We start from the raw sequence: 24230 nt of genomic DNA on the forward strand, positions 1-24230 counted from the left end.
GTTTGTAATACATATAAATGATTTGGAGAAAAATGTAACCGGATTGATTAGTAAGTTTGAGGATGACACAAAGGTTGGTGAATTTGTGGATAGCGATGAGGACCATCAGGGGATACAGCAGGATATAGGTCGGTTGGAGACTTGGGCAGAGAGATGGCAGATGGAGTTTACTCCGGACAAATGTGAGGTAATGCATTTTGGAAGGTCTAACACAGACAGGAAATATACAGTAAATGGCAGAACCCTTAAGAGTATTGATAGGCAAAGGGATCTGGGTGTACAGGTACACGGGTCACTGGAAGTGGCAATGCTGGTGGAGAAGGTAGTCAAGAAGGCATACTGCAGCTTTATAGAACTTTAGTTAGGCCCTGCTTGGAATACAGTGTTCAATTCTGGTCGCCACACTACCAGAAGGATGTGGAGACTTTGGAGAGGGTACAGAAAAGATTTATCAGGATGTTGTCTGATATGGAGGGAAGTAGCTACAAGGAGAGGTTGGAGAAACTTAGTTTGTTCTCACTGGAGCGACGGAGGTTGAGAGGAGACCTGATAGAAGTCTACAAGATTATGAGGGACGTGGACAAAGTGGATAAGAGCAACCGTTCCCCTTAGTTGAAGGGTCAGTCACAAGAGGATACGGGTTCAAGGTGAGAGGCAGGAGGTTTAGGGGGGGATCTGAAGAAAAATCTTTTTCCCCAGAGGGTGGTGAGGCTCTGGAATGCGCTGCCTGGGAGGGTGGTGGAGGCAGGATGCCTCACATCCTTTAAAAAGTACCTGGATGAGCACTCGGCACATCAGAACATTCAGGGCTATGGGCCAAGTGCTGGTAGATGGGATTAGGTGGGAGGTCAGTGTTGGTATGGACTCGATGGGCTGAAGAATTGTGTGGTTCTATGAAGTAGGCAGATAAGGCGGAGGAAATACTCACTCTCCAGGGCCTCCACAGTAACAGTAACACTGCTGCTGATTGGAGAGATGCTGAGAGTCCCAGTCGAGTGACTTGAGCTCGTAGGGGAGCACCCTCTTCATGGTCAGCATAGCTTTGGCGTATGGTCCCTTCTTCAACGCACCTCCTTTCTGCCGCAAACATTAAGCACACGCGCGCGTAAACATTTATAACTTAAGCAAGCGCTGGGTGACGAGGCGCAGACCTCCACAGCCAATCTGCCTCCCTTCTAATCCAATCTCATCCCGATGTCCCAGCGGATGCAAACCAGTCCCTTCATACAGAAATCCCAACGGATTCAATCCCATCCACGCATTCCATTCTCTTCCATAAAGGAGAATCCCAATGGATTAAATCCACTTCAATTCAATAACTCGAGGGAGGCAATGGCCTAGTGGTATTATCGCTAGACTACCAACCCAGAATCACAGAATCCCTACAGTGCGAAAGGAGGCCATTCGGCCCATCGAGTCTGCACTGGCCACAATCCTAACCAGCCCCTATCCCTGTTACCCCATGCATCCCCCTAAGGGGCAATTTAACATGGCCAATCCACCTATCCCCCAGATCGTTTGAACTGCGGGAGGAAACCAGAGCACCCAGAGGAAAATTTAAATTTAAAGTTTACTTATTAGTGCCTACAAGCCTGCAAGTAGGCTTACATTAACACTGTAATGAAGTTACTGTGAAATTCCCCTAGTCGCCCCACTCCGGTGCCTTTTCCGGTCAATGCAACTAACCTGCACATCTTTGGACTGTAGGAGGAAACCGGAGTACCCGGAGGAAACCCACGCAGACACGGGGAGAATGTGCAGACTCCACACAGACCGTGACCCGAGGCTGGAATTAAATCCAGGTCCTTGGCATTGTGAGGCAGCAGAGCCACCACGCCGCCCAGAAATTCAGCTAACGTTCTAGGGACCCGGGTTCAAATCCCGCCATGGCAGATGGTGGAATTTGAATTCAATAAAAAAAAAAATCAGCAATGCTGATCTTACCTTGGTGGCCACAGCAAAGATACAGGAACGGCAAATCCAAGAGGGCCGGACATCAGCCTCGATCTTGGGGGCGTGGCACTCTTGGTGGTACCCTGGCAGCATGAATACAAGTTTTAAAGTTTACAAACCAAAAGGAAAAATGCTGGAAAATCTCAGCAGGTTTGGCATCCTCTGTAAGGAGAGAAAAAAGCTGATGTTTCGAGTCCAGGTGACCCTTTGTCAAAGCGCCTTTAAAATTTACAGTTTGTTTATTAGTGTCACAAGTAGGCTTACATTAACATTGCATTGAAACTACTATGAAAATCCCCTAGTCTTTTGAACTGTAGGAGGAAACTGGAGCACCCGGAGGAAACCCACACAGACATGGGGAGAATGTCCTGACTCCACACAGACAGTGACCCGAGGCTGGAATCGAATCCAGGTCCATGGTGCTGTGAGGCAGCAATGCCAACCACCATGCTGTGCCAGCGACACCCATGTCCCAAAACTGAAGCAAAAAAAAAGGACCGAATCCAGAATGTAAGCTGCAGCTAAAGGCATCGTTTTCCGACTTGTTGGGTCAAAAGAGCGATCAACGTTGATCCTGAGGCAAATGAGGCACAGCCAGGTGGGGCCATACTTTGCTCGGGACCGCTAGAGGGAATTCTCTGGATTATTAAACCCTGGCACCTTCTTCTGTGGACATATCGGCCAATCAGCTGGCAGCTAGAAGGGGGTGGGGCTTCTGTCGATGTATTGGCCAATCAGCTGGCAACTAGAAGGGAGGGTGGGGCTTCTGTGGATGTATTGGCCAATCAGCTGACAGCTGGGGGCAGGGCTTCTGTAGATGTACTGACCAATCAGCTGACAGCTGGGGGGGGGGCTTCTGTGGGTGTATTGACCAATCAACTGACAGCTAGAAGGGAGGGTGGGGTTTCTATGAATGTATTGGCCAATCAGCACTCAGCTGGCTTGGGTGGGGGGGGGTGCCATCTGTGGGTGTTATGGCCAATGAGCTGGCAGCTAAAGGGGAGGGTGGGGCTTCTGTGCATGTATTGGCCAATGAGTTGGCAGCTATGGAGAAGGGGGCACGGTTACAAACTAAGAGGGGGAGTTACTGATTTCTGTATCCCCTGAGCATAACAGTGATGTGGAGATGTCGGCGTTGGACTGGGGTAGCCACAATAAGGAGTTTCACAACATCAGGTTAAAGTCCAACAGGTTTATTTGGAATCACGAGCTTTTGGAGCACTGCTCCTTCCTCAGCTGGTGTTGTGAGACTTCTTACTGAGCTGAGAATACTGACACAGGACCCTCAGCGTATACTGCAGCAGGAAGACTAGGCCTCGGTTTAATAGCTCAAGCGAGTGTGCGCAAATGCAAGGGTGCTAATGGCGTAACATTTTAAAGCACCTCAAAGTCAGCCCGAATGTTGGGCTCGAGCACTGGAGAGGCTCACAAGAACTACCACAACAGCTGAGGAGACACTGCTAACATCAAAACTATTTCTCAATGATTTTAACTCCCGTTCTCAGAGTCATGGAGGTTTGCAGCATGGAAACAGGCCCTTCGGCCCAACTTGTCCATGCCGCTCCTCTTTTTAAACCACTAGGCTAGTCCCAATTGTCCACATTTGGCCCATATCCCTCTATACTCATCATACCCATGTAACTGTCTGAATGCTTTTTAGAAGACAAAGTTATACCTGCCTCTACTACTACTTCTGGCAGCTTGTTCCAGAAACTCACCACCTTCTGTGTGAAAAAACTGCCTCTCTGGACACTTTTGTATCTCTCCCCTCTCGCCTTAAACCTATGCCCTCTAGCTTTAGACTCCGCTACCTTTGAAAAAAGATATTGACTATCTGGCTGATCTGTGCCCCTCATTATTTTATAGACCTCTATAAGATCATCCTCAGCCTCCAGAGATAAAAGAATTCCAGTTTATCCAGCTGCTCAAACCATCAAGTCCCAGTAGCATCCGAGTAAATCTTTGCTGCACTCTTTCTAGTTAAATAATATCCTTTCTATAATCACAGAATCCCTAGAGTGCAGAAGGCGGCCATTCGGCCCATCAAGGCTGCACCGACCACAATCCCACCCAGGCCCTATCTCCATAATCCCACTTATTTACCCTAGCTAGTCCTCCTGACACAAGGAGCAATTTAGCATGGCCAATTCACCTAACCCGCATATCTTTGAAGTGTGGGAGGAAACCGGAGCACCCGAAGAAAACCCACGCAGACACGGGGAGAACATGCAGGCTCCACACAGGCAGTGACCCGAGGTCAGAATTGAACCCATGTCCCTGGCGCTGTGACCCAGCCGTTCTAACCACTGTGCCAGCATACCGCTCTAAGGTGACTCTACTGGCGTCTCACTGGGGAAAAGTTTGTGGATGACAGTGATGGAACGCAGACGCAGCAGAGCGCGCTCTGTGCAGCCGCTACCCCTTCCCTGTTACCTTGCTTGCACTTGGCACAGTTCACGATCTGGTTGCCCTGGTTGGAGGTGGCATCATTGCAGAGGCAGCAGATGTGTTCCGTCCCAGGGAGGGCAGCTGGAAGGAAAAGAGAGAGAGCGGCTTCGATTAACAGTACGTCACAGCGACGCGAGGCAGTGAGATCGGCACATTCACCACACTTGCTCTTGGTGGTACAGCACAGTGGCACAGTGGTTAGCACTGCTGCCTCAGAGCGCCAGGGACACGGGTTCGATCCCCAGCTTGGGTCACTGTCTGTGTGGAGTCTACACGTTCTCCTCATGTCTGCATAGGTTTCCTCCGGGTGATCCGGTTTCCTCCCACAGCTCCAAACACGTGCGGGTTAGGTGGATTGGCCATACTAAATTGCCCCTTAGTGTCAGGGGGACCAGCAGGGTAAATGTGCGGGGATATGGGGATTGGGCCTGTTTGGGATTGTGGTCGGTGCAGATTTGATGGGCCAAATGGCCTCCTTCTACACTGTGGGATTCTGTGATTCTACAATTAGAGCTGCTACCTCACAGCGCCAGGACCCTGGTTCAATTCTGGCCTTGGGTTACTGTCTGCGTGGGTTACCTCCGGGTGTTTCGGTTTCCTCTCACAGTTCGAACATGTGCAGGTTAGGCGGATTGGCTGTGTTAAATTGCCACTTAGCATCAGGAATTAGCAAGCTGGGGTTGCAGGAATAGGGCATGTGTGAAATTGTGGTTGGTACAGACTTGATGGGCTGAATGGCCTCCTTTTGCACCGTAGGGATTCTATTAGAACTTGAACCTTGCCAAAGAGAGATATAGTCACAGCAATTTTCTATTCCACACTAATCTGGACAAACACAAGAATGCCAACTTTTAAACGATGGTGGCAATTTATACTACAAGGGAAACTGGGTGCTGACTGGTTGGCATGTGGACTGTGGCGGAGGTGTTTGCCATGGTGGAGGCCACAGAGAACGACAGGCTTCCCAGCACCACCTGGGTCACAGGGAACTAGAAGCCCTTCCACTGGGAGGTTGGCCACACCTCAGCGGAGTCCACTTGTTAATCAATCCTTTTCTCCCGCAGTATAACGAAGGTTTGAAATTTGGTATTCTTGTGTTTTGTCTTGCACTCATCAGAACAAAAGTTTCAGCAACAAGTCTCTCCATGCCGCAACACTCAAAGTCTGTCCGGTATGTCCCACCATCAAGTAAAAGGCATGACTCTGAACAAGGGGAGATTGACTAACTTTTTATTATTAATTATGGAATGTGGGCATCACTGGCTGGACTAACATTTGTTGCCTGTCCCTAACTGCCCTTGAAATAAGCAGCTTGCTAGGCCATTACAGAGGGCAGTTAAAAGTTAACCACATTGCTGTGGGTCTGGAGTCACTTGTAGTCTTGACCAGGTAAGGGCGGCACGATAGCACAGTGGGTAGCACTGCTGCCTCACAGTTTCAGAGACCCAGGGTCAATTCCCGGCTTGGGTCGCTGTCTGTGTGGAGTTTGCATGTTCTCCCCGTGTCTGTGTGGGTTTCCTCCGGGTACTCCAGTTTCCTTCCACACTCCAAAGATGTGCAGGTTAGGTGAATTGGCCATGCTAAATTGTCCTTTAGTGTCCCAGGATATGCAGGTTAGGTGGATTAGCCATGTAAATAGCCCCTTAGTGTCCAAAGACATGTCGATTAGGTGAACTGGCCATGCTAAATTGTCCCTTCATGCCCCAAGATATGCAAGTTAGTTGGATTCGCCACGCTAAATTGTCCCTTGGTGCCTCAGGATGTGCAGGTTAGGTGGATTGGCCATGGTAAATGCGCGGAGATACAGGGATAGGGCAGAGGGGAGGGCCTGGGTAAGATGCCCTTTTAGAGAATCAGTGCTTACTCAATGGGCTGAATGGCCTCCTTCTGCACTGTAGGGATTTTACGATTCCATGCCAAAAGGAAATGAGTAAACCAGACGGGATTTTCCAACAATCGATGATTAGCTAATTTTTTAATTCCATATTTTGTTAGTTGGATTCACATTGCCGTGGTGGGGATTGATTGCAAAGCATTAGCTGGGGCCTCTGGATTACTGGTCCAGTTACAATAACAGTATACCACCATCTCCCCTCAGGAGAAATGTCCTCTCTCAGTGAGTGGAATTCTTTACCGCAGGGGGCTGTAGAGGTCGTTATTCAAGGCAGAAATAGATTTTTAATCAGTAAGGAATCGAGGAATATGGGGATAAAACAGGAGAGTGGATTGAAGATCATCACATCAGATCAGTCACGGTCACGTTGAATAGCGGAGCAGACTCGATGGGCAGAATGGCCTACTTCTGCTCCTCTGCCTTCTGGTTTTCTACTTACGGGGATAGATGTCCTTCCACAAAACCCAGAACGCAGAGTTGTCCTCAAACCGAACGAGGAGGAGCTGCTTCCACCGGTCCACCTGAAAGAGCCAGGGAATGGGGATGGGTAGAGCAAACAAGAGACCGTGATAGAGAATCCGCAGAGAGAGCGGGCAGTACCAGTGAGGTTTACTCCTCCCCCCCACCAACCCGCAGAGAGACAGGGCAGTGCCAGCGAGGGTCATCCCTCCCAACCCGCAGAGAGACCCCCCCCCCCCAACCCGCAGAGAGACCAGGCAGTACCAGCGAGGGTTATTTCCCCCTTTAACCCACCCTCGCAAATCTACCCTTCCACCTCTGGCACAGAGTAAGGCAGAGATACATCTACATAAAGGAAAGCACGTGGTTCACCCCTCCCCACCACCTTTCTGACTCATCCCCCCCGCCCTCCTCCATCCATCCATCCCCATTCATCCCTCTCTTCCCTCCCCCTCCTCCTCCGTCCATCTATCTCCCATCCATCCCTCTGTCCCATCCATCCCTCTCCTCCCTCCCTCCATCCATCTATCCATCCCTCTCCTTCTACCATCTGTCCATCCATCCCACTCCTCCCTTCCTCCCTCCATCCAACCTGCTGCTCACTCCCTCCCTCCATCATCTCCTCCCCTCCCTCCATCCATCTATCCATCGCTCCATCCATCTCTTCTCCTCCCTGCATTTATCTGTCCACCCATCCATCCATCCTCCTTCTACTTCCAATCCTCCATTAATACACCTTCTACTTATTTACTCCCTCCCTACCTCTGCTCACTCCATCCATCCACCTCCCCGCCCCTCTCCTCCGTCCCACCTTCCAGGAAGAACTTCCGAACGTCTATTTAGGGTAAGGACAGTAGATTTCCTAAAGGACATTCGTGAATCAGACTGGTTTCTACGACAATGGTTTCATGGCACCATTCAAGAAAGCCAAAGTTTTTTTTTTAAATTCCACACTTCACTAACCGAATTTAAATTTCACCAGCGGTCCTGGTGGGATTTGAACTCGTGTCTCCCACAAGTCTGGGGCCTCTGGATTACTGTTCCAGTGACAATATCACTGGTCCACCATCTCCCCTTCCCTCTGCAACATCTACCCGAGGCGAACCTTTCACAATCTCATTCAGGTCACGCACACACAACCCCACCCCCCCCCACCCCCCCACTCCCTTTCCCTTCTCCATCCCAGAGGATGTAGAGTCGGCCTATTCAACCTTTCCCAGTGGGAATAGCCTTCTCGTTCTGCCATCATCGCCTTGAGTTCCTTCTCTGCAAGAGGAGACATTTTGAGCTGGTCCTCACATCTCCGTCCTGCCCTGGCGTTACCCGTTCTGGCATTGCCCGCCCCAGCGTTCCCCACCCTGGCATTGCCCACCCCAGCGTTCCCCGCCCCATCTCTCACCTTCCGGATGTTCCCCAGGTAGAGTAGGCCATCGGTCCACCTGGCCAACACATCCTGACCTTCCCACAGCCGAGGTTTGGCGCCGGCCCGGCTCGCTCGCGCTCGTGGTTTACTCGCCGGCGTGCAGGAGCTGCTTCTTCTGACCTTTGGACTTTTCCCCACAGTCCCGCCCTCCATGGTGTTTGTGGGGACAGGCTGTTATCTACAGGAAGCACAGAGAAACCACGTCAAAAAAAAAACACAAAGAACTAAGAGAATAAAGAACAAAGAACAATACAGCACAGGAACAGGCCCTTCGGCCCTCCAAGCCTGTGCTGGTCATGATGCTGTAACTAAACTAAGAAAAACCTTCTGCCCTTACTCGGTCCGTATCTCTCTATTCCCTCCCTATTCACGTTCCCATCCAGATGGCTCTTGTTAATGTGCCTGCTTCCACCCCCTCCTCAGGCAGCACATCCCAGGCACCCACCACTCTCTGCGTGAAAAACTTCCCCCGCATATCTCCCTTAAACTTTCCCCCTCTCCCCCTGAACCAGTGCCCCCTTGTAATTGACACTTCCACCCTGGGAAAAAGCCTCTGACCATCCACCCTGTCTATGCCTCTCATCATATTATAGGCCTCTATCAGGTCTCCCCTCAGCCTCCGTCTTTCCAGTGAAAACAATCCCAGTTTATTCAACCTCTCCTCACAGAGCCAACAAGACCAGGCAAAATCCTCACAAACCTCCTTTTTGCACTCTCTCCACATCCTTCTGATAGTGTGGCAATGCCCAGAACTGCAAGCAATGCCCCAAATGCAGCCTCAGATTTTATATAGCTACAACATGATGTCCCAACTCCTGTACTCTGTGCTCCGGCTGATGAAGGCAAGCATGCCGTATACCTTCTTAATCACCTTGGACACGTGTGTTGCCACTTTTAGGGAATGGTGGACCCGAACACCTCGATCCCCCTGTATCTTAATGTTTCTAAGGGTTCTTCCAGAATTATATTACAGGAAGAAAACAGAGGGACATTTATTGAGGGGGAGAATCCAGGTCCCTCGACATTGGATGGCTTAGAATATTTCCACTGCAGGTCCCACCTTGGAGATGCCCAGGACTGGATACATCTCCATTCAATGTCTCACCATGGAGGAACGGGCGGCATGGTAGCACAGTGGTTAGCTCTGCTGCCTCACAGCGCCAGAGACCTGAGATTGATTCCAGGCTTGGGTCACTGTCTGTGTGGAGTTTGCACATTCTCCCCGTGTCTGCGTGGGTTTCCTCCGGGTGCTCCAGCTTCCTCCCACAGTCCAAAGATGTGCAGGTGAGGTGCATTGGCCGTGCTAAATTGAACCTTAGTGTCCCGGACTGCGTAGGTTAGAGGGATTAGGAGGGTTAAATATGTGGGGTTACGGAGATAGGGCTGGGTGGGATTGTTGTCGATGGATGGAATGGCCTCCTTCTGCACAGGACTGGCGACATCCAACTGTGACGTAACTGTTGCATGATTTCCCCAAAATTACTGCTAACGATTGCCATGTTCCAAGGGCAGCCGAGTTATTTGAGGCTGAAATCTCTTCAAGCCCTTGAACCTGCCTCAGTCCAGTTCGGAAGTATCCAAATGTTCCCTGACATTTAGCCTCTCACTCATCTCATTCCCTAATCCAGGTCGATTGGCCTGCAGTGGGCCCAGTTAACCCTGTGACTTTTAGCTGGCTTTTCCTCTTTACAGATGGTGTTGTGTGTGTGTGGTCGGAGGATAACGCTGCTCCCCCATCTCTTTCCGGACCTGACAGCCCATCCAAAATTATCCCTACTTCCTGCCTCTGCCGAGATGTCAGCAAGCAGTGTCTGCACTGTAGGGATTCTGCGAATAGAATCACAGAATCCCTGCAGTGCAGAATGAGGCCATTCGGCCCATTGAGTCTGCACCAACAATAATCCACCCAGACCCTATCACTATAACTCTTTATATTTATCCTGATAGTCCCCTGACACTAGGGTCAATTTAGCACGGCCAATCAACCTAACCCATATCTTTGGACTGTGGGAGGAAACCCACGCAGACACGTGGAGAATGTGCAAACTCAACACAGTGACCTGAGTCAGGAATTGAACTTGGGTCCCTGACACTGTGAGACGGCAGTGCTAACTACTGTGCCGCCATGCCAGAAAAGGGGGACTTCAGTCCATGTGAACAGACCAAGGAAGCTGAGGGCTTGTTCTCTTGACAGCGGGAAAGGTGGAGAGGAGATGTGATAGAGTGTTCAAAATTTTAAAGGGGTTGTAATTCGGTCAGTAACCAGATGAGCACAAGTCTCAGCAGTCCTTACAACACAGGAGCAGAAATAGGCCACTCGGCCCATCGAGTCTGCTCCCTTAGAGAAAGGGAGATTCCTTTTCCCTCAACAATCCCGAATGACTTGTCCGAAAATGGTCATCTTCCACATCTGATAAACTCTGGAAGAGGGGAACAAACATTTTTCCGGGCATTGGGGAAACAGAGGCCAGGGAAGTGACTCCCCACTGGCAAAGGGTGGAGCCTGGGCCTACCTGTATGGTTGCACAGTGCGCCGCACTGGCACTTGGCGTTCATTCAATGACGTTACCTGCCCAGGAGGTACAGACAGAGAGCACCACTTACACTGAGGTGGGAGTCCACTGGGTTAAAAGAGAGGGTCCGCTTGAGGTCCAAGGATATCCCGTCTCCCCTCAGGTTGGCATCGAGCAGCGGGTTCTCTGCACAGTACGCAGTGCTGACCCTGGCACGGTGAGTACATTACGTGGTGCAGGCAGGACACTCCCAATGCCTCAAAGCTGTGAACAGTAAAAACAATAAGACCATTATATATAGGAGCAGGATTAGGCCATTCAGCCCATCGCGTATGCTCCGCCATTCAATCATGGCTGACATGATTCTCAACTCCACTCTCCCATCTTCCCACAACCTTTGATTCCAAATAGAATCCCTAGCGTAGAAGGAAGCCATTTGGCCCATCAACTGTGCACCAACTCTCTGACTAAGCATCTTAACCAGGGCCCTCCCTCCCAACCCTATCTCCGTAACCCCATATGTTTACTGCTCTAATCTCCCAAACCTACACACCTCGGGGCACTAAGGGGCAATTTATCATGGCCAATCTGCATATCTTTGGACTGTGAGAGGGAAGCGGAGCACCCGGAGAAAACCCACACAGACACGGAAAGAATGTGCAAACTCCACACAGACAGTGACCCAAGCCAGGAATTGAACCCGGGACCCTGCTAACGTTAGCCTACTTGTGGCACTAATAAATAAAACTTTAAAACAGCTGCAAGGCTACAAAGAAAGACAGAACACACTGGACTTTCCCCTCAAATCCCAAGGGGTGGCCCAGTAAGAGGTCAGAGCCTCAGAATCATGTAACTTGCGAAGCACGGAGAGTGCTCTCTGAGGCAAAATCACTCCCGAGCATTTGAGGGAAAACTGGGTGGAGACTGAACACTGATGGAGGGGGAGAGAGAGAGAGAGAGAGAGAGGGGGATGAAGAGTCTCAGATGGAGCACAAACACCAGGATGGGGCTAAATGGTCTGTCTCAGTACAGCACAACTCTCAGCAAATGAGGCAGTCTCTGGGGGTGCCACAGATAAGTTCAGTCAGGCCATAAAGGCAAGCAAGTTCTCCAGCAATGTGCGTACTCACAGCATGAGCTCCACCTTGAAGTCTTCACCAACCTAGGCACACACAGCTTGCTGGCAGCCAGTGTTACTGTTGTATCTAAATTGTTACAATCAGATGACTTGCTCTGAACCTATTGACTGCGAGATTGTCATCACATGACCTTCATGTCACATGCTGCATCACCAGAAGGTGGCACCATTTCACTACTAAGGAAATTTGGCACATCCGCTACAACTCTCACCAAATTTTTACAGATGCACCACAGAAAGCATTCTTTCTGGTTGTACCGCAGCTTGGTATGGCTCCTGGTCCGCCCAAGACCGCAAGGAACTACAAAACGGTTGTGAACGTAGCCCAGTCCTTCACGCAAACCAGCCTCCCACCCACTGACTCTGTCAACCCTTCCCGCTGTCTCGGCAAAGCAGTCCTTTTAAAGTTTATTTGTTAGTGTCATAAGTGGGCTTACATTAACATTGCAGTGAAGTTATTGTGAAAATCCCCTACTCGCCTCACTCCAGCGCCTGTTCAGGTACGCTGAGGGAGAATTTAGCACAGCCATTGCACCAATCAGCACGTCTTTCAGACTGTGGGAGGAAACCGGAGCACCCGGAGGAAACCCACACAGACACGGGAAGAACATGCAGACTCCACACAGGCAGTGACCCAAGCAGGGAATCAAATCCGGGTCTCTGGCACTGAGAGGCAACAGTAGTACAATTAAGGACCCCACGCACCCTGGAAATTCTTTCTTCCACCTTCTTCCGTCAGGAAAAAGATACAAAACTCTGAGGTCACGTACCAGCCAACTCAAGAACAGCTTCTCCCCTGCTGCTGTCAGACTTTTGAACAGACTTACCTTGCACTAAGCTGATCTTTCTCTACACGCTAGCTATGACTGTAACACTACATTCTGCACTCTTTCCTTTCCTTCTCTATGAATGGTATGTTTTGTATAGTGAGCAAGAAACAATACTTTTCACTGTATACTAATACATGCGACAATAATAAGTCAAATCAAATCAGATATTCACAAAACTCACACTGGAAGTCGGGGGGGGGGCGGGGGTGGTGTGTGTCGTAGCTACTGGTTATTAGTGACTGGTCCCCACGAATCACTCCATCAACCATGTGCCCTCTACACCACGACAGGGACCACACGGGGGGAAGGGAACCAGGACTCTCATCCTGACTGCTCGCATGTCACACACAACCAGACCAGGTACCCCCTCTGAATCCCTCCCAAACCCCACCCACAGCACAGTCCCAATCGCCATGAGAAGTGACACACTGTGATAACGTCTCTGCAGGGCCAGAGGTTCAAATCCCAGCCCATTAGCTGGTAGATTTCAAATTCAACTGATAAATCTGGAATATAGAACCATAGAACCATCGAAAATTACAGCTCAGAAACAGGCCTTTTGGCCCTTCTTGTCTGTGCCAAACCAGTTTTTGCCTAGTTCCACTGACCTGCACTTGAACCATATCCCTCCGCACCCCTCTCATCCATGAACCCGTCCAAGTTTTTCTTAAATGTTAAAAGTGACCCCGCATTTACCACTTTGTCTGGCAACTCATTCCACACTCCCACCACTCTCTGCGTGAAGAAGCCCCCCCCCTAATATTCCCTTTAAACTTTTCTCCTTTAAAAAAAGCATAAATCAATCTGGAACATAGACAGCTAGTCTCGGTAATGGTGATTAGGTAATGGAGGAAACCGGAGCACCCGGAGGAAACCCACACAGACACAGGGAGAACGTGCAAACTCCACACAGACAGTGACCCAAGCCAGGAATTGAACCCGGGTCCCTGGCGCTGTGAGGCAGCAGTGCTAACCACTGTGCTACCGCGTCAGGCAATGACCATTGCAAACAAAAGATCTAACCATCGCTGAACTCCCCACTATCAACATCCTGCAGGTTATCATTGACCAGAAACTGAACTGGACTGGCCATACAAACACTGTTACTACAAGAGCAGGTCAGAGGCTGGGAATCCTGCGGTGAGTAACTCACCTCCTGGCTCCCCCAAAGTCTGTCCACTATCTACAAGGCACTAGTGCAATGGGATACTCTGGGCTTGCCTGGCTGAGTGCAGCTCCGACATAAGGGGCTGTAACTCTGTTACTTTATAGTGACACAAACAGAACTCTGGGTGCTTTCCCCAGAAGGCTCTGTACTTTTGTAACAAGGCTGCCCTATTTTTGTACCTCAACCCCTTTTGCAACAAAGGCCAGTGCTCCTTTTGCCCTGAGTCACTTACTGTCCCTGAACACTGTCGTTTTCTGATCCTGTACCGTAACAATCTGCAGCCCCTCCCCATGTAAGTAATAACCTTCTCTCAGACACCATCTAATGTTTATAATGTGAGAATATCTACACTTACATCTCTGATATGAATTAATAATCTAGTGCTGCTGTTTAATTAAAACTGTTAGTGCTCTCACACATGTAGCAGTGAAACAGCAGTCAGGTATTTACACTTCCAAAGTTTCCAATTGACAGATAGACCTTTGGTTCGATTCCCAGCTTAGGTCACAGTCTGTGTGGAGTCTGCACATTCTCCCCGTGTCTGTGTGGGTTTCCTCCAGATGCTCTGGTTTCCTCCCACAGTCCGAAAGACGTGCGGGTTAGGTTGATTGGCCATCCGAAATTGACCTTAGTGTCAGGAGAATTAGCAGTGTAAAAGAGGGTAACAGGAATAGGGCCTGGGTGGGATTGTGGTTGGTACAGACTTGGTGGGCCGAATGGCCTCCTTCTGCACTGTGGGGAATCTATGATGTTTTCAGCGCTGAATTCAATCTACCTGCCTTGAGACTTTGGGGAGAGAGGGGGAAGGAGGGGGAGGGCACGGGAGGGGGAAGGAGGAATGCCGCAGACTACTAACTTCCCTGAGAGCAGCATTCCTAATGGAAACCCCTCCAGCTCAGGTTTGTCAATGTGTTTGCGCTCAGAGTTAACTGGGCCGCACAGGCCACAGGCTCCATCCCGGGCCGCACAGGCCACAGGCTCCATCCCGGGCCGCACAGGCCACAGGCTCCATCCCGGGCCGCACAGGCCACAGGCTCCATCCCGGGCCGCACAGGCAGGAGAGGAGAGGTTCCCTCTACACTGTCCCCATCAAACACTCCCAGGACAGGTACAGCACGCCGTTAGATACAGAGTAAAGCTCCCTCTACACTCTCAGGAAGTCCATGTCTTTGCAAATTCTATCCAGCTACTGAACTACGGATGTGCAATCATGTAGTTAAAATATTCAAACCTGTAAAGCCCAGATGACTGAGTCAGTTTTAACATTAATACTTTCAGAATGAATCAGCAATCTGAGTTAACTACTGAGAGTAATAGGGAAAAGTGGGAATTGTGTGCGGAATAATTTGAACACTCAGATAATATCACTGTCTTTGATACAAGTGACATTAGCAATTAACCTGCATCGGGTCTGCACGGCACGGTGGGTTAGCACTGCTGCCTCACAGCACCAGGGACCTGGGTTCGATTCCTGACTTGGATTACTGTGTGGAGTTTGCACATTCTCCCCACGTCTGCGTGGGTTTCCTCCGGGTGCTCCGGTTTCTTCCTACAATCTCAATGACGTGCGGGTTAGGTTGATTGGCCATGCTGAATTGATGCTAGTGTCAGGGGAATTAGCAGGATAAAAGAGGGTAATGGGAATAGGGCCTGGGTGGGATTGTGGTTGGTACAGACTTGGTGGGCCAAATGGCCTCTTTCTGCGCTGTGGGGATTCTATGATTTTTTTTTCAATGCTGAATTCAATCTATCTGCCTTTGGACTCATGTATCTTGGAGAGTTAAAGTCTCCTCTCGCTCCCTTGTCGAACAACCTTACTACGCAGCCAACTGATCGTTCAGTGTCTGTTCCCCTCTGTAAAAGGGTGGTCTCTAAGGGATGACAGAGAGTCTCCCCATGGAACAGAGTTAAAATGGGGACTGGTTTGTATAAATCTTTAAACAGTACAGATAAATTAAGCCTAGACTACTCAGTAAGTCAGGGCGGCAGGCCCAGAGCCTGTCAATAACCCTATTCAGAATATCTTAGTAATCTTACGTACACACACGTTATCTATGCTTTCTTATCATACACAGATTTGTTATAACCTTCCATGCACACCGTTACAATGGTAACTCCCTATGTAATTGGTGTATTGGTGCACTCTTCCCCCAGTGTGGCTGCCACAGCATCAGCATTGCCAGATGTTTAAACGTCTCAAGATAGGTGCGGCACGGTGGCACAGTGGTAGGCACTGCTGCCTCACAGCGCCAGGGACCAGGGTTCCATTCCCGGCTGTCTGTGCGAAGTTTGCACATTCTCCCCGTGTCTGCGTGGGTTTCCTTTGGGTGCTCTGGTTTCCTCCCACAGTCTGACGATGTGCAGGTTAGGTGGATTGGCCATGCTAAATTGCCCCTTAGTGTCCAAAGATGTGGAGGTGAGATGGTAAATGTGTGAGGTTGCAGTGAAAGAGGGGGTGAGGGGGTGAAGGGGGTGGGAGGCCTGGGTGAGATACACTATCAGAGAGGCGGTGCACACTCAATAGGTCAAATGGACTCATTCTGCCCATTGAGCCTTCAATAGCAATAATCCCATCCAGGCCCTATCCCCATAACCCCATGTATTTACCCTGATAAATCCTCCTGACACTAAGGGGCAATTTAGCATGGCCAGTGCACCTAAAATGCACATCGTTGGAGTGTGGGAGGAAACCGGAGCCCCTGGAGGAAACCCACGCAGACACGGGGAGAATGTGCAAACTCCACACAGACAGTGACCAAGCCAGGAATTGAAGCCGGGTCCCTGGCACTGTGAGGCAGCAGTGCTAACCACTGTGCCACCTGTGATCCCCCAACAATAATTTATCAATCTCAGGACTGAAATTTTAATTTGACCTTCAGCCTCACCAGGCTTTGTGGGGGTGAGGGGGGGTGACGTGGGGCAAGGAAGAGGAAAGAGAGACTTCCACCATCCATATTGGGACAAAGTCCTTGCTGACAAAGAGAGAGAAATGTCAGTCAGGGGTTAAGATTCTGTGTCCCTAAAACTCCCCATTCTCCAACCGCAACCCTTTCCCATTAAGAGTTTCTCGAGTGTCTATCCAAACAACCCAAAACATGTCAAACACTTGGATTAGCAAACCACTTAACTCTCTCCCCTCAGGGCAATACACGCCCATCCTACACAACTGGTTCACACAATTTATCCCTTTCAGGTCAGTAAATCTGGTAAACCCGTGCCGCTGTGCACACTCTTAAGACCTGTACTATCCTTCCTGACTGGACCCAGAGTTGGGATCTGACCCAGTTTTGACACAGACACGTGCCCACAGACACACGCACGCAGATGCACACACAAGCATGCACACACACATGTACATGCAAATGCACACAAGCGCACATCCCTACCTTAAAACCCACACATCTTGTCATAGAATCACAGAATCCCTATAGTGCAGAAGGAGGCCATTCGACCCCTCGAAACTCTACTGACCACAATCCCACCCAGGCCGTGTTCCCGTTCCCCCCACATTTATCCTGCTAATCCCTGTGACATTAGGGTCAATTTAGCATGGCCAGTCAACCAAACCCACACATCTTTGGAATGTAGGAGGAAACAGAAGCACCCGAGGAAACCCGCACAGACACAGGGAGAACATGCAAAGTCCACACAGACAGTAACCCGAGGCCGGAATTGAACCTGGGTTTCTGGCGCTGTGGGGCAGCAGCGCTAACCACATTTACACTGTCCCCCCCCCACTGAAATTAACCACATTTACACTGTTCCCCCCCCCCCCACTGAAATTAACCACATTTACACTGTCCCCCCCCCACTGAAATTAACCACATTTACACTGTCCATTTACACTGTCCCCCCCACTGAAATTAACCACATTTACACTGTTCCCCCCCCACTGAAATTAACCACATTTACACTGTCCCCCCCCCCCACTGAAATTAACCACATTTACACTGTCCCCCCCCCCACTGAAATTAACCACATTTACACTGTCCCCCCCCCCACTGAAATTAACCACATTTACACTGTCCCCCCCCCACTGAAATTAACCACATTTACACTGTCCCCCCCCCCACTGAAATTAACCACATTTACACTGTCCCCCCCCCCACTGAAATTAACCACATTTACACTGTCCCCCCCCCACTGAAATTAACCACATTTACACTGTGCCCACCCCCCCCACTGAAATTAACCACATTTACACTGTCCCCCCCCCCCACTGAAATTAACCACATTTACACTGTCCCCACCCCCCCACTGAAATTAACCACATTTACACTGTCCCCCCCCCCCACTGAAATTAACCACATTTACACTGTCCCCCCCCCCACTGAAATTAACCACATTTACACTGTCCCCCCCCCCACTGAAATTAACCACATTTACACTGTCCCCACCCCCCCACTGAAATTAACCACATTTACACTGTCCCCACCCACTGAAATTAACCACATTTACACTGTCCCCCCCCACTGAAATTAACCACATTTACACTGTCCCCCCCCACTGAAATTAACCACATTTACACTGTCCCCACCCACTGAAATTAACCACATTTACACTGTCCCCACCCCCCCACTGAAATTAACCACATTTACACTGTCCCCCCCACCCACTGAAATTAACCACATTTACACTGTCCCCCCCCCCCACTGAAATTAACCACATTTACACTGTCCCCCCCCCCCACTGAAATTAACCACATTTACACTGTCCCCCCCCACCCACTGAAATTAACCACATTTACACTGTCCCCCCCCCCCACTGAAATTAACCACATTTACACTGTCCCCACCCCCCCACTGAAATTAACCACATTTACACTGTCCCCACCCCCCCAATGAAATTAACCACATTTACACTGTCCCCCCCCACCCACTGAAATTAACCACATTTACACTGTCCCCCCCCCCACTGAAATTAACCACATTTACACTGTCCCCACCCCCCACTGAAATTAACCACATTTACACTGTCCCCACCCCCCAATGAAATTAACCACATTTACACTGTCCCCACCCCCCCCACTGAAATTAACCACATTTACACTGTCCCCACCCCCCCAATGAAATTAACCACATTTACACTGTCCCCACCCCCCCAATGAAATTAACCACATTTACACTGTCCCCACCCCCCCACTGAAATTAACCACATTTACACTGTCCCCCCCCCACTGAAATTAACCACATTTACACTGTCCCCACCCACTGAAATTAACCACATTTACACTGTCCCCCCCCCCAATGAAATTAACCACATTTACACTGTCCCCACCCCCCCACTGAAATTAACCACATTAACACTGTCCCCCCCCCCCACTGAAATTAACCACATTTACACTGTCCCCACCCCCCCAATGAAATTAACCACATTTACACTGTCCCCACCCCCCCAATGAAATTAACCACATTTACACTGTGCCCACCCCCCCCCACTGAAATTAACCACATTTACACTGTCCCCACCCCCCCCCAACTGAAATTAACCACATTTACACTGTCCCCACCCCCCCCCCCCCCCCAACTGAAATTAACCACATTGACAGTATCTCCCACCCTGTGCTCACATTTCATCTACAGATTTTAGTTGCAGTGGGTGGGAGAAATGAGAGACCTTGCTATGCAAACACTTGTCCAGAGGAGGTTTGCTCTACAGACTGGGAAATATTTGCTGCAAGATTTCCCTCTCTCTTCCATCTCCATCTGCATGAAATGGGAAGTAAAAAAAAAATTTGGTTAAAAAAAAAATGCGCAGTGAGGCTTGATCCTGCTGGAGGGGAGGGAGGGGGTGGGTGATTATTTTTAGCGTAGAGTAGATACATCTAGGTGTGTCCACCCTGTTTTGAGTTCACCTCCTCCTACGCCCCAACTTGTCTTGACAGCACTCACCTGAAGCAATGCAGGATACCCACCCACAATGGGGCTGGCTGCACCCTCTCTGCTGCCTCTCCCAGCTTCTCTCGCTCTCTGTCTCTGCTTTGGGGCTGCTGTACAGGCAGATTTCTTCCAAGTCAGATCAAAAACATTCAACACACGTCTCCTCCCCTACTACCAGTAGCCATCTTGCTGTGACGCAGACTAACAGCTTAATGTCAGTCCAGAGATTGTAATTCAATCTGTGTGTGTGGAAATTCAGAGAGAGAGAGAGAGGAATCTTATAAACAAGTGCGGGGTCTGTGGGCTGATGTCTTCCCTTGCACTGTAGCACTATCCGGATGTGGTTACGTAATGCGCACACACACAAATGCTTCCCAATGTATTCTGAAATCCTACTTTTTATTTGATACATTTTATTTCATAACGGGGGGGGGCAGGATAAAGTTTGTTGCCAACTTACTTGCATCCTGTGAATGCAAAACAAAACTTTCTGGATTCTACCAGGGAGGAGAGATTAATGAAGGCATTGAATTCTTTATTTAATAACTCACAGAATTTTGTTTTGCAGATTGCTTTTTTGTTAACGGGGTGGGGGAATATCACAGAGTAGTTTACAATGTCAGTTTCAGTGTGTGTTTGCAGTGGGGGGAAATATCACAGAGTAGTTTACAATGTCAGTTTCAGTGTGTGTTTTTTGGGGGGGGGAGTGTGGGGAGTATCACAGAGTAGTTTACAATGTCAGTTTCAGTGTGTGTTTTTTGGGGGGAGTGTGGGGAGTATCACAGATAGTTTACAATGTCAGTTTCAGTGTGTGTGTTTGTGGGGGGGAATGTGGGGAGTATCACAGAGTAGTTTACAATGTCAGTTTCAGTGTGTTTTTTGGGGGGGTTAGTGTGGGGAGTATCACAGAGTAGTTTACAATGTCTGTTTCAGTGTGTGTGTTTTGGGGGGGGTTAGTGTGGGGACTATCACAGAGTAGTTTACAATGTCAGTTTCAGTGTGTGTGTTTGGGGGGGGTTAGTGTGGGGAGTATCACAGAGTAGTTTACAATGTCAGTTTCAGTCTGTGTTTGCAGTGGGGGGAGTGTGGGGAGTATCACAGAGTAGTTTACAATGTCAGTTTCAGTCTGTGTTTGCAGTGGGGGGAGTGTGGGGAGTATCACAGAGTAGTTTACAATGTCAGTTTCAGTGTGTTTTTTGGGGGGGTTAGTGTGGGGAGTATCACAGAGTAGTTTACAATGTCTGTTTCAGTGTGTGTGTTTTGGGGGGGGTTAGTGTGGGGACTATCACAGAGTAGTTTACAATGCCAGTTTCAGTGTGTGTGTTTGGGGGGGGTTAGTGTGGGGAGTATCACAGAGTAGTTTACAATGTCAGTTTCAGTGTGTGTGTTTGGGGGGGGTTAGTGTGGGGAGTATCACAGATAGTTTACAATGTCAGTTTCAGTGTGTGTTTGGGGGGGGTTAGTGTGGGGAGTATCACAGAGTAGTTTACAATGTCAGTTTCAGTCTGTGTTTGCAGTGGGGGGAGTGTGGGGAGTATCACAGAGTAGTTTACAATGTCAGTTTCAGTGTGTTTTTTGGGGGGGTTAGTGTGGGGAGTATCACAGAGTAGTTTACCATGTCAGTTTCAGTGTGTTTTTTGGGGGGGGAGTGTGGGGAGTATCACAGAGTAGTTTACAATGTCAGTTTCAGTGTGTGTGTTTTGGGGGGGGAATGTGGGGAGTATCACAGAGTAGTTTACAATGTCAGTTTCAGTGTGTGTGTTTTGGGGGGGGAATGTGGGGAGTATCACAGAGTAGTTTACAATGTCAGTTTCAGTGTGTGTGTTTTGGGGGGGGAATGTGGGGAGTATCACAGAGTAGTTTACAATGTCAGTTTCAGTGTGTGTGTTTTGGGGGGGAATGTGGGGAGTATCACAGAGTAGTTTACAATGTCAGTTTCAGTGTGTGTGTTTTGGGGGGGGAATGTGGGGAGTATCACAGAGTAGTTTACAATGTCAGTTTCAGTGTGTGTGTTTTGGGGGGGGAATGTGGGGAGTATCACAGAGTAGTTTACAATGTCAGTTTCAGTGTGTGTGTTTTGGGGGGGGAATGTGGGGAGTATCACAGAGTAGTTTACAATGTCAGTTTCAGTGTGTGTGTTTTGGGGGGGGAATGTGGGGAGTATCACAGAGTAGTTTACAATGTCAGTTTCAGTGTGTGTGTTTTGGGGGGGGAATGTGGGGAGTATCACAGAGTAGTTTACAATGTCAGTTTCAGTGTGTGTGTTTTGGGGGGGGAATGTGGGGAGTATCACAGAGTAGTTTACAATGTCAGTTTCAGTGTGTGTTTTGGGGGGGGAATGTGGGGAGTATCACAGAGTAGTTTACAATGTCAGTTTCAGTGTGTGTGTTTTGGGGGGGGAATGTGGGGAGTATCACAGAGTAGTTTACAATGTCAGTTTCAGTGTGTGTGTTTTGGGGGGGGAATGTGGGGAGTATCACAGAGTAGTTTACAATGTCAGTTTCAGTGTGTGTGTTTTGGGGGGGGAATGTGGGGAGTATCACAGAGTAGTTTACAATGTCAGTTTCAGTGTGTGTTTTTTTGGCGGGGAGTGTGGGGAGTATCACAGAGTAGTTTACAATGTCAGTTTCAGTGTGTTTTTTTGGGTGGGGGGGGAGTGTGGGGACTATCACAGAGTAGTTTACAATGTCAGTTTCAGTGTGTGTTTGCAGTGTGGGGAGTACCACAGAGTAGTTTACAATGTCAGTTTCAGTGTGTGTTTTGGGGGGTTTCAGATCCAATTGTAGATAGTGTCACAAGAATCAAGATCTATGGATGCTCCATCAACATCTTCTTTTGCAAGGACAGCCAATTTTGCGTACAGGAAGATCCCACAATGCCATAAATGAGACAGGCCACCCAATAAACCTTGCCCATTGTGGTGGAGTGCTCGGTTTCCGATTGTGCTTTGGTAGTACACTTCAAAAGAAAGTGGTATTGTTGAGAAGAACGGTGGGGAATGGGGGAGGTGGTGTTATAGGGATAAAGCAGGGGGAGTGTGATTCCACCGAAGAGCTGGCCTTAGCACAGTCGATCAAATGGCCACCTTCCAATGGTTATCTCCTCAATTTTCAGGATGTGAGCATTGTTCACATCTCTCACTTCAATCCTGGTTGCCCTTGCAAGGGCGGTGGCTGGTAAACCACTGCAATCCTTGTGGTGAATGTGCCTTCCACCTGCTTTCACTCCAGTTGGACTGGAGAACTTTCCGATTCCTCTGCTGACAAAGGTACAACCACAGCACAGCATCTCAACACAAATAGACAGAAATCTGCCAACAACAGCACCATTCTCAAGAACAAAAACACAATAGCATCATTCAATGTGAGTAATAAACCCCCAAGGCACTTCATTAAATGCATGGTGGCACACTGGTTAGCACTGCTGCCTCTCAGCGCCAGGGACCTTGGTTCCATTCCCAGCTTGGGTCACTATCTGTGTGGAGTCATAGAGATTTACAGCATGGAAACAGGCCCTTTGGCTCAACTTGTTCATGCCACCCTTCTTTTTTTAAACCCCTAAGCTAATCCCAATTGCCTGTATTTGGCCCATATCCCTCGATACCCATCTTATCCATGTAACTATTTAAATGCTTTTTAAAAGACAAAATTGTACCCCTTCTACTACTACCTCTGGCAGCTTGTTCCAGACACTCACCACCCGCTGTGTGAAAAAATTGCCCCTCTGGAACCTTTTGTATCTCTTCCCTCTCCCCTTAAACCTATGCCTTCTAGTTTTAGACTCCCCTACTTTTGGAAAAGATATTGACTATCTGGCTGATCTGTGCCCCTCATTATTTTATAGACCTCTGTAAGATCATCCTCAGCCTCCTACGCTTCAGAGAAAAAAGTCCCAGTCTATCCAGCCTCTCCTGATAACTCAAACCATCAAGTCCCAGTAGCATCCTAGTAAATCTTTTTTGCACTCTTTCTAGTTTAATAATATCCTTTCTATAATAGGGTGACCAGAACTGTACATGGTATTCCAAGTGTGGCCTTACCAATGTCTTGTACAACTTCAACAAGACGTCCCAATGCCTGTATTCAATGTTCTGACCAATGAAGCCAAGCATGTTGAATGCCTTCTTCACCACTCTGTCTACCTGTGACTCCACTTTCAAGGAGCTACAAACATGTACCCCTAGATCTCTTTGTTCTGTAACTCTCCCCAACGCCTTACCATTAACTGAGTAAGTCCTGACCTTGTTCGATCAACCAAAATGCATCACCTCGCATTTGTCTAACTTAAACTCAATCTGCCATTCATCAGCCCACTGGTCCAATTGATCAAGATCCTGTTGCAATCAGAGATAACTTTCTTCACTGTCCACTATGCCACCAATCTTGGTGTCTGCACATTCTCTCCGTGTCTGCATGGGTTTCCTTTGGGTGCTCAGGTTTCCTCGCACAGTCTGAAAGACATGCTGGTGCATTGGCCATGCTAAATTCTCCCTCACTGTACACAAACAGGCACCAGAGTGTGGCGA

The 24230-nt window shown here is 49.0% G+C and overlaps 1 protein-coding gene across 3 annotated transcripts in view; it reads right to left on the reverse strand.

The window, feature by feature from the left end:
• The window catches only part of phf1 (PHD finger protein 1), a 38956-nt gene extending 18929 nt beyond the window's left edge, over nucleotides 1-20027 (reverse strand). Inside the window, exons 1-7 of one of the 3 annotated variants that reach the window (XM_080181467.1) lie at nucleotides 19741-20027; nucleotides 10782-10954; nucleotides 8154-8355; nucleotides 6735-6816; nucleotides 4387-4482; nucleotides 1945-2036; nucleotides 929-1077 (exon numbers count right to left, since the gene is read on the reverse strand). In XM_080181467.1, the coding sequence (XP_080037593.1) occupies nucleotides 929-1077; nucleotides 1945-2036; nucleotides 4387-4482; nucleotides 6735-6816; nucleotides 8154-8330 (596 nt within the window). In that variant the 5' untranslated portion in view covers nucleotides 8331-8355; nucleotides 10782-10954; nucleotides 19741-20027. Of the gene's footprint in view, nucleotides 1-928; nucleotides 1078-1944; nucleotides 2037-4386; nucleotides 4483-6734; nucleotides 6817-8153; nucleotides 8356-10781; nucleotides 10955-11820; nucleotides 11901-19717 lie in introns of those variants that run through there. The other 2 variants (XM_080181465.1, XM_080181466.1) reach the window with 2 other exon arrangements.
• Nucleotides 20028-24230: the final 4203 nt, after the last annotated feature.

The sequence above is a fragment of the Carcharhinus amblyrhynchos genome, unplaced genomic scaffold (assembly GCF_965287045.1).
Source record: "Carcharhinus amblyrhynchos unplaced genomic scaffold, sCarAmb.v2.hapA scaffold_40, whole genome shotgun sequence".
NCBI classification, from domain to species: Eukaryota; Metazoa; Chordata; class Chondrichthyes; order Carcharhiniformes; family Carcharhinidae; genus Carcharhinus; species Carcharhinus amblyrhynchos.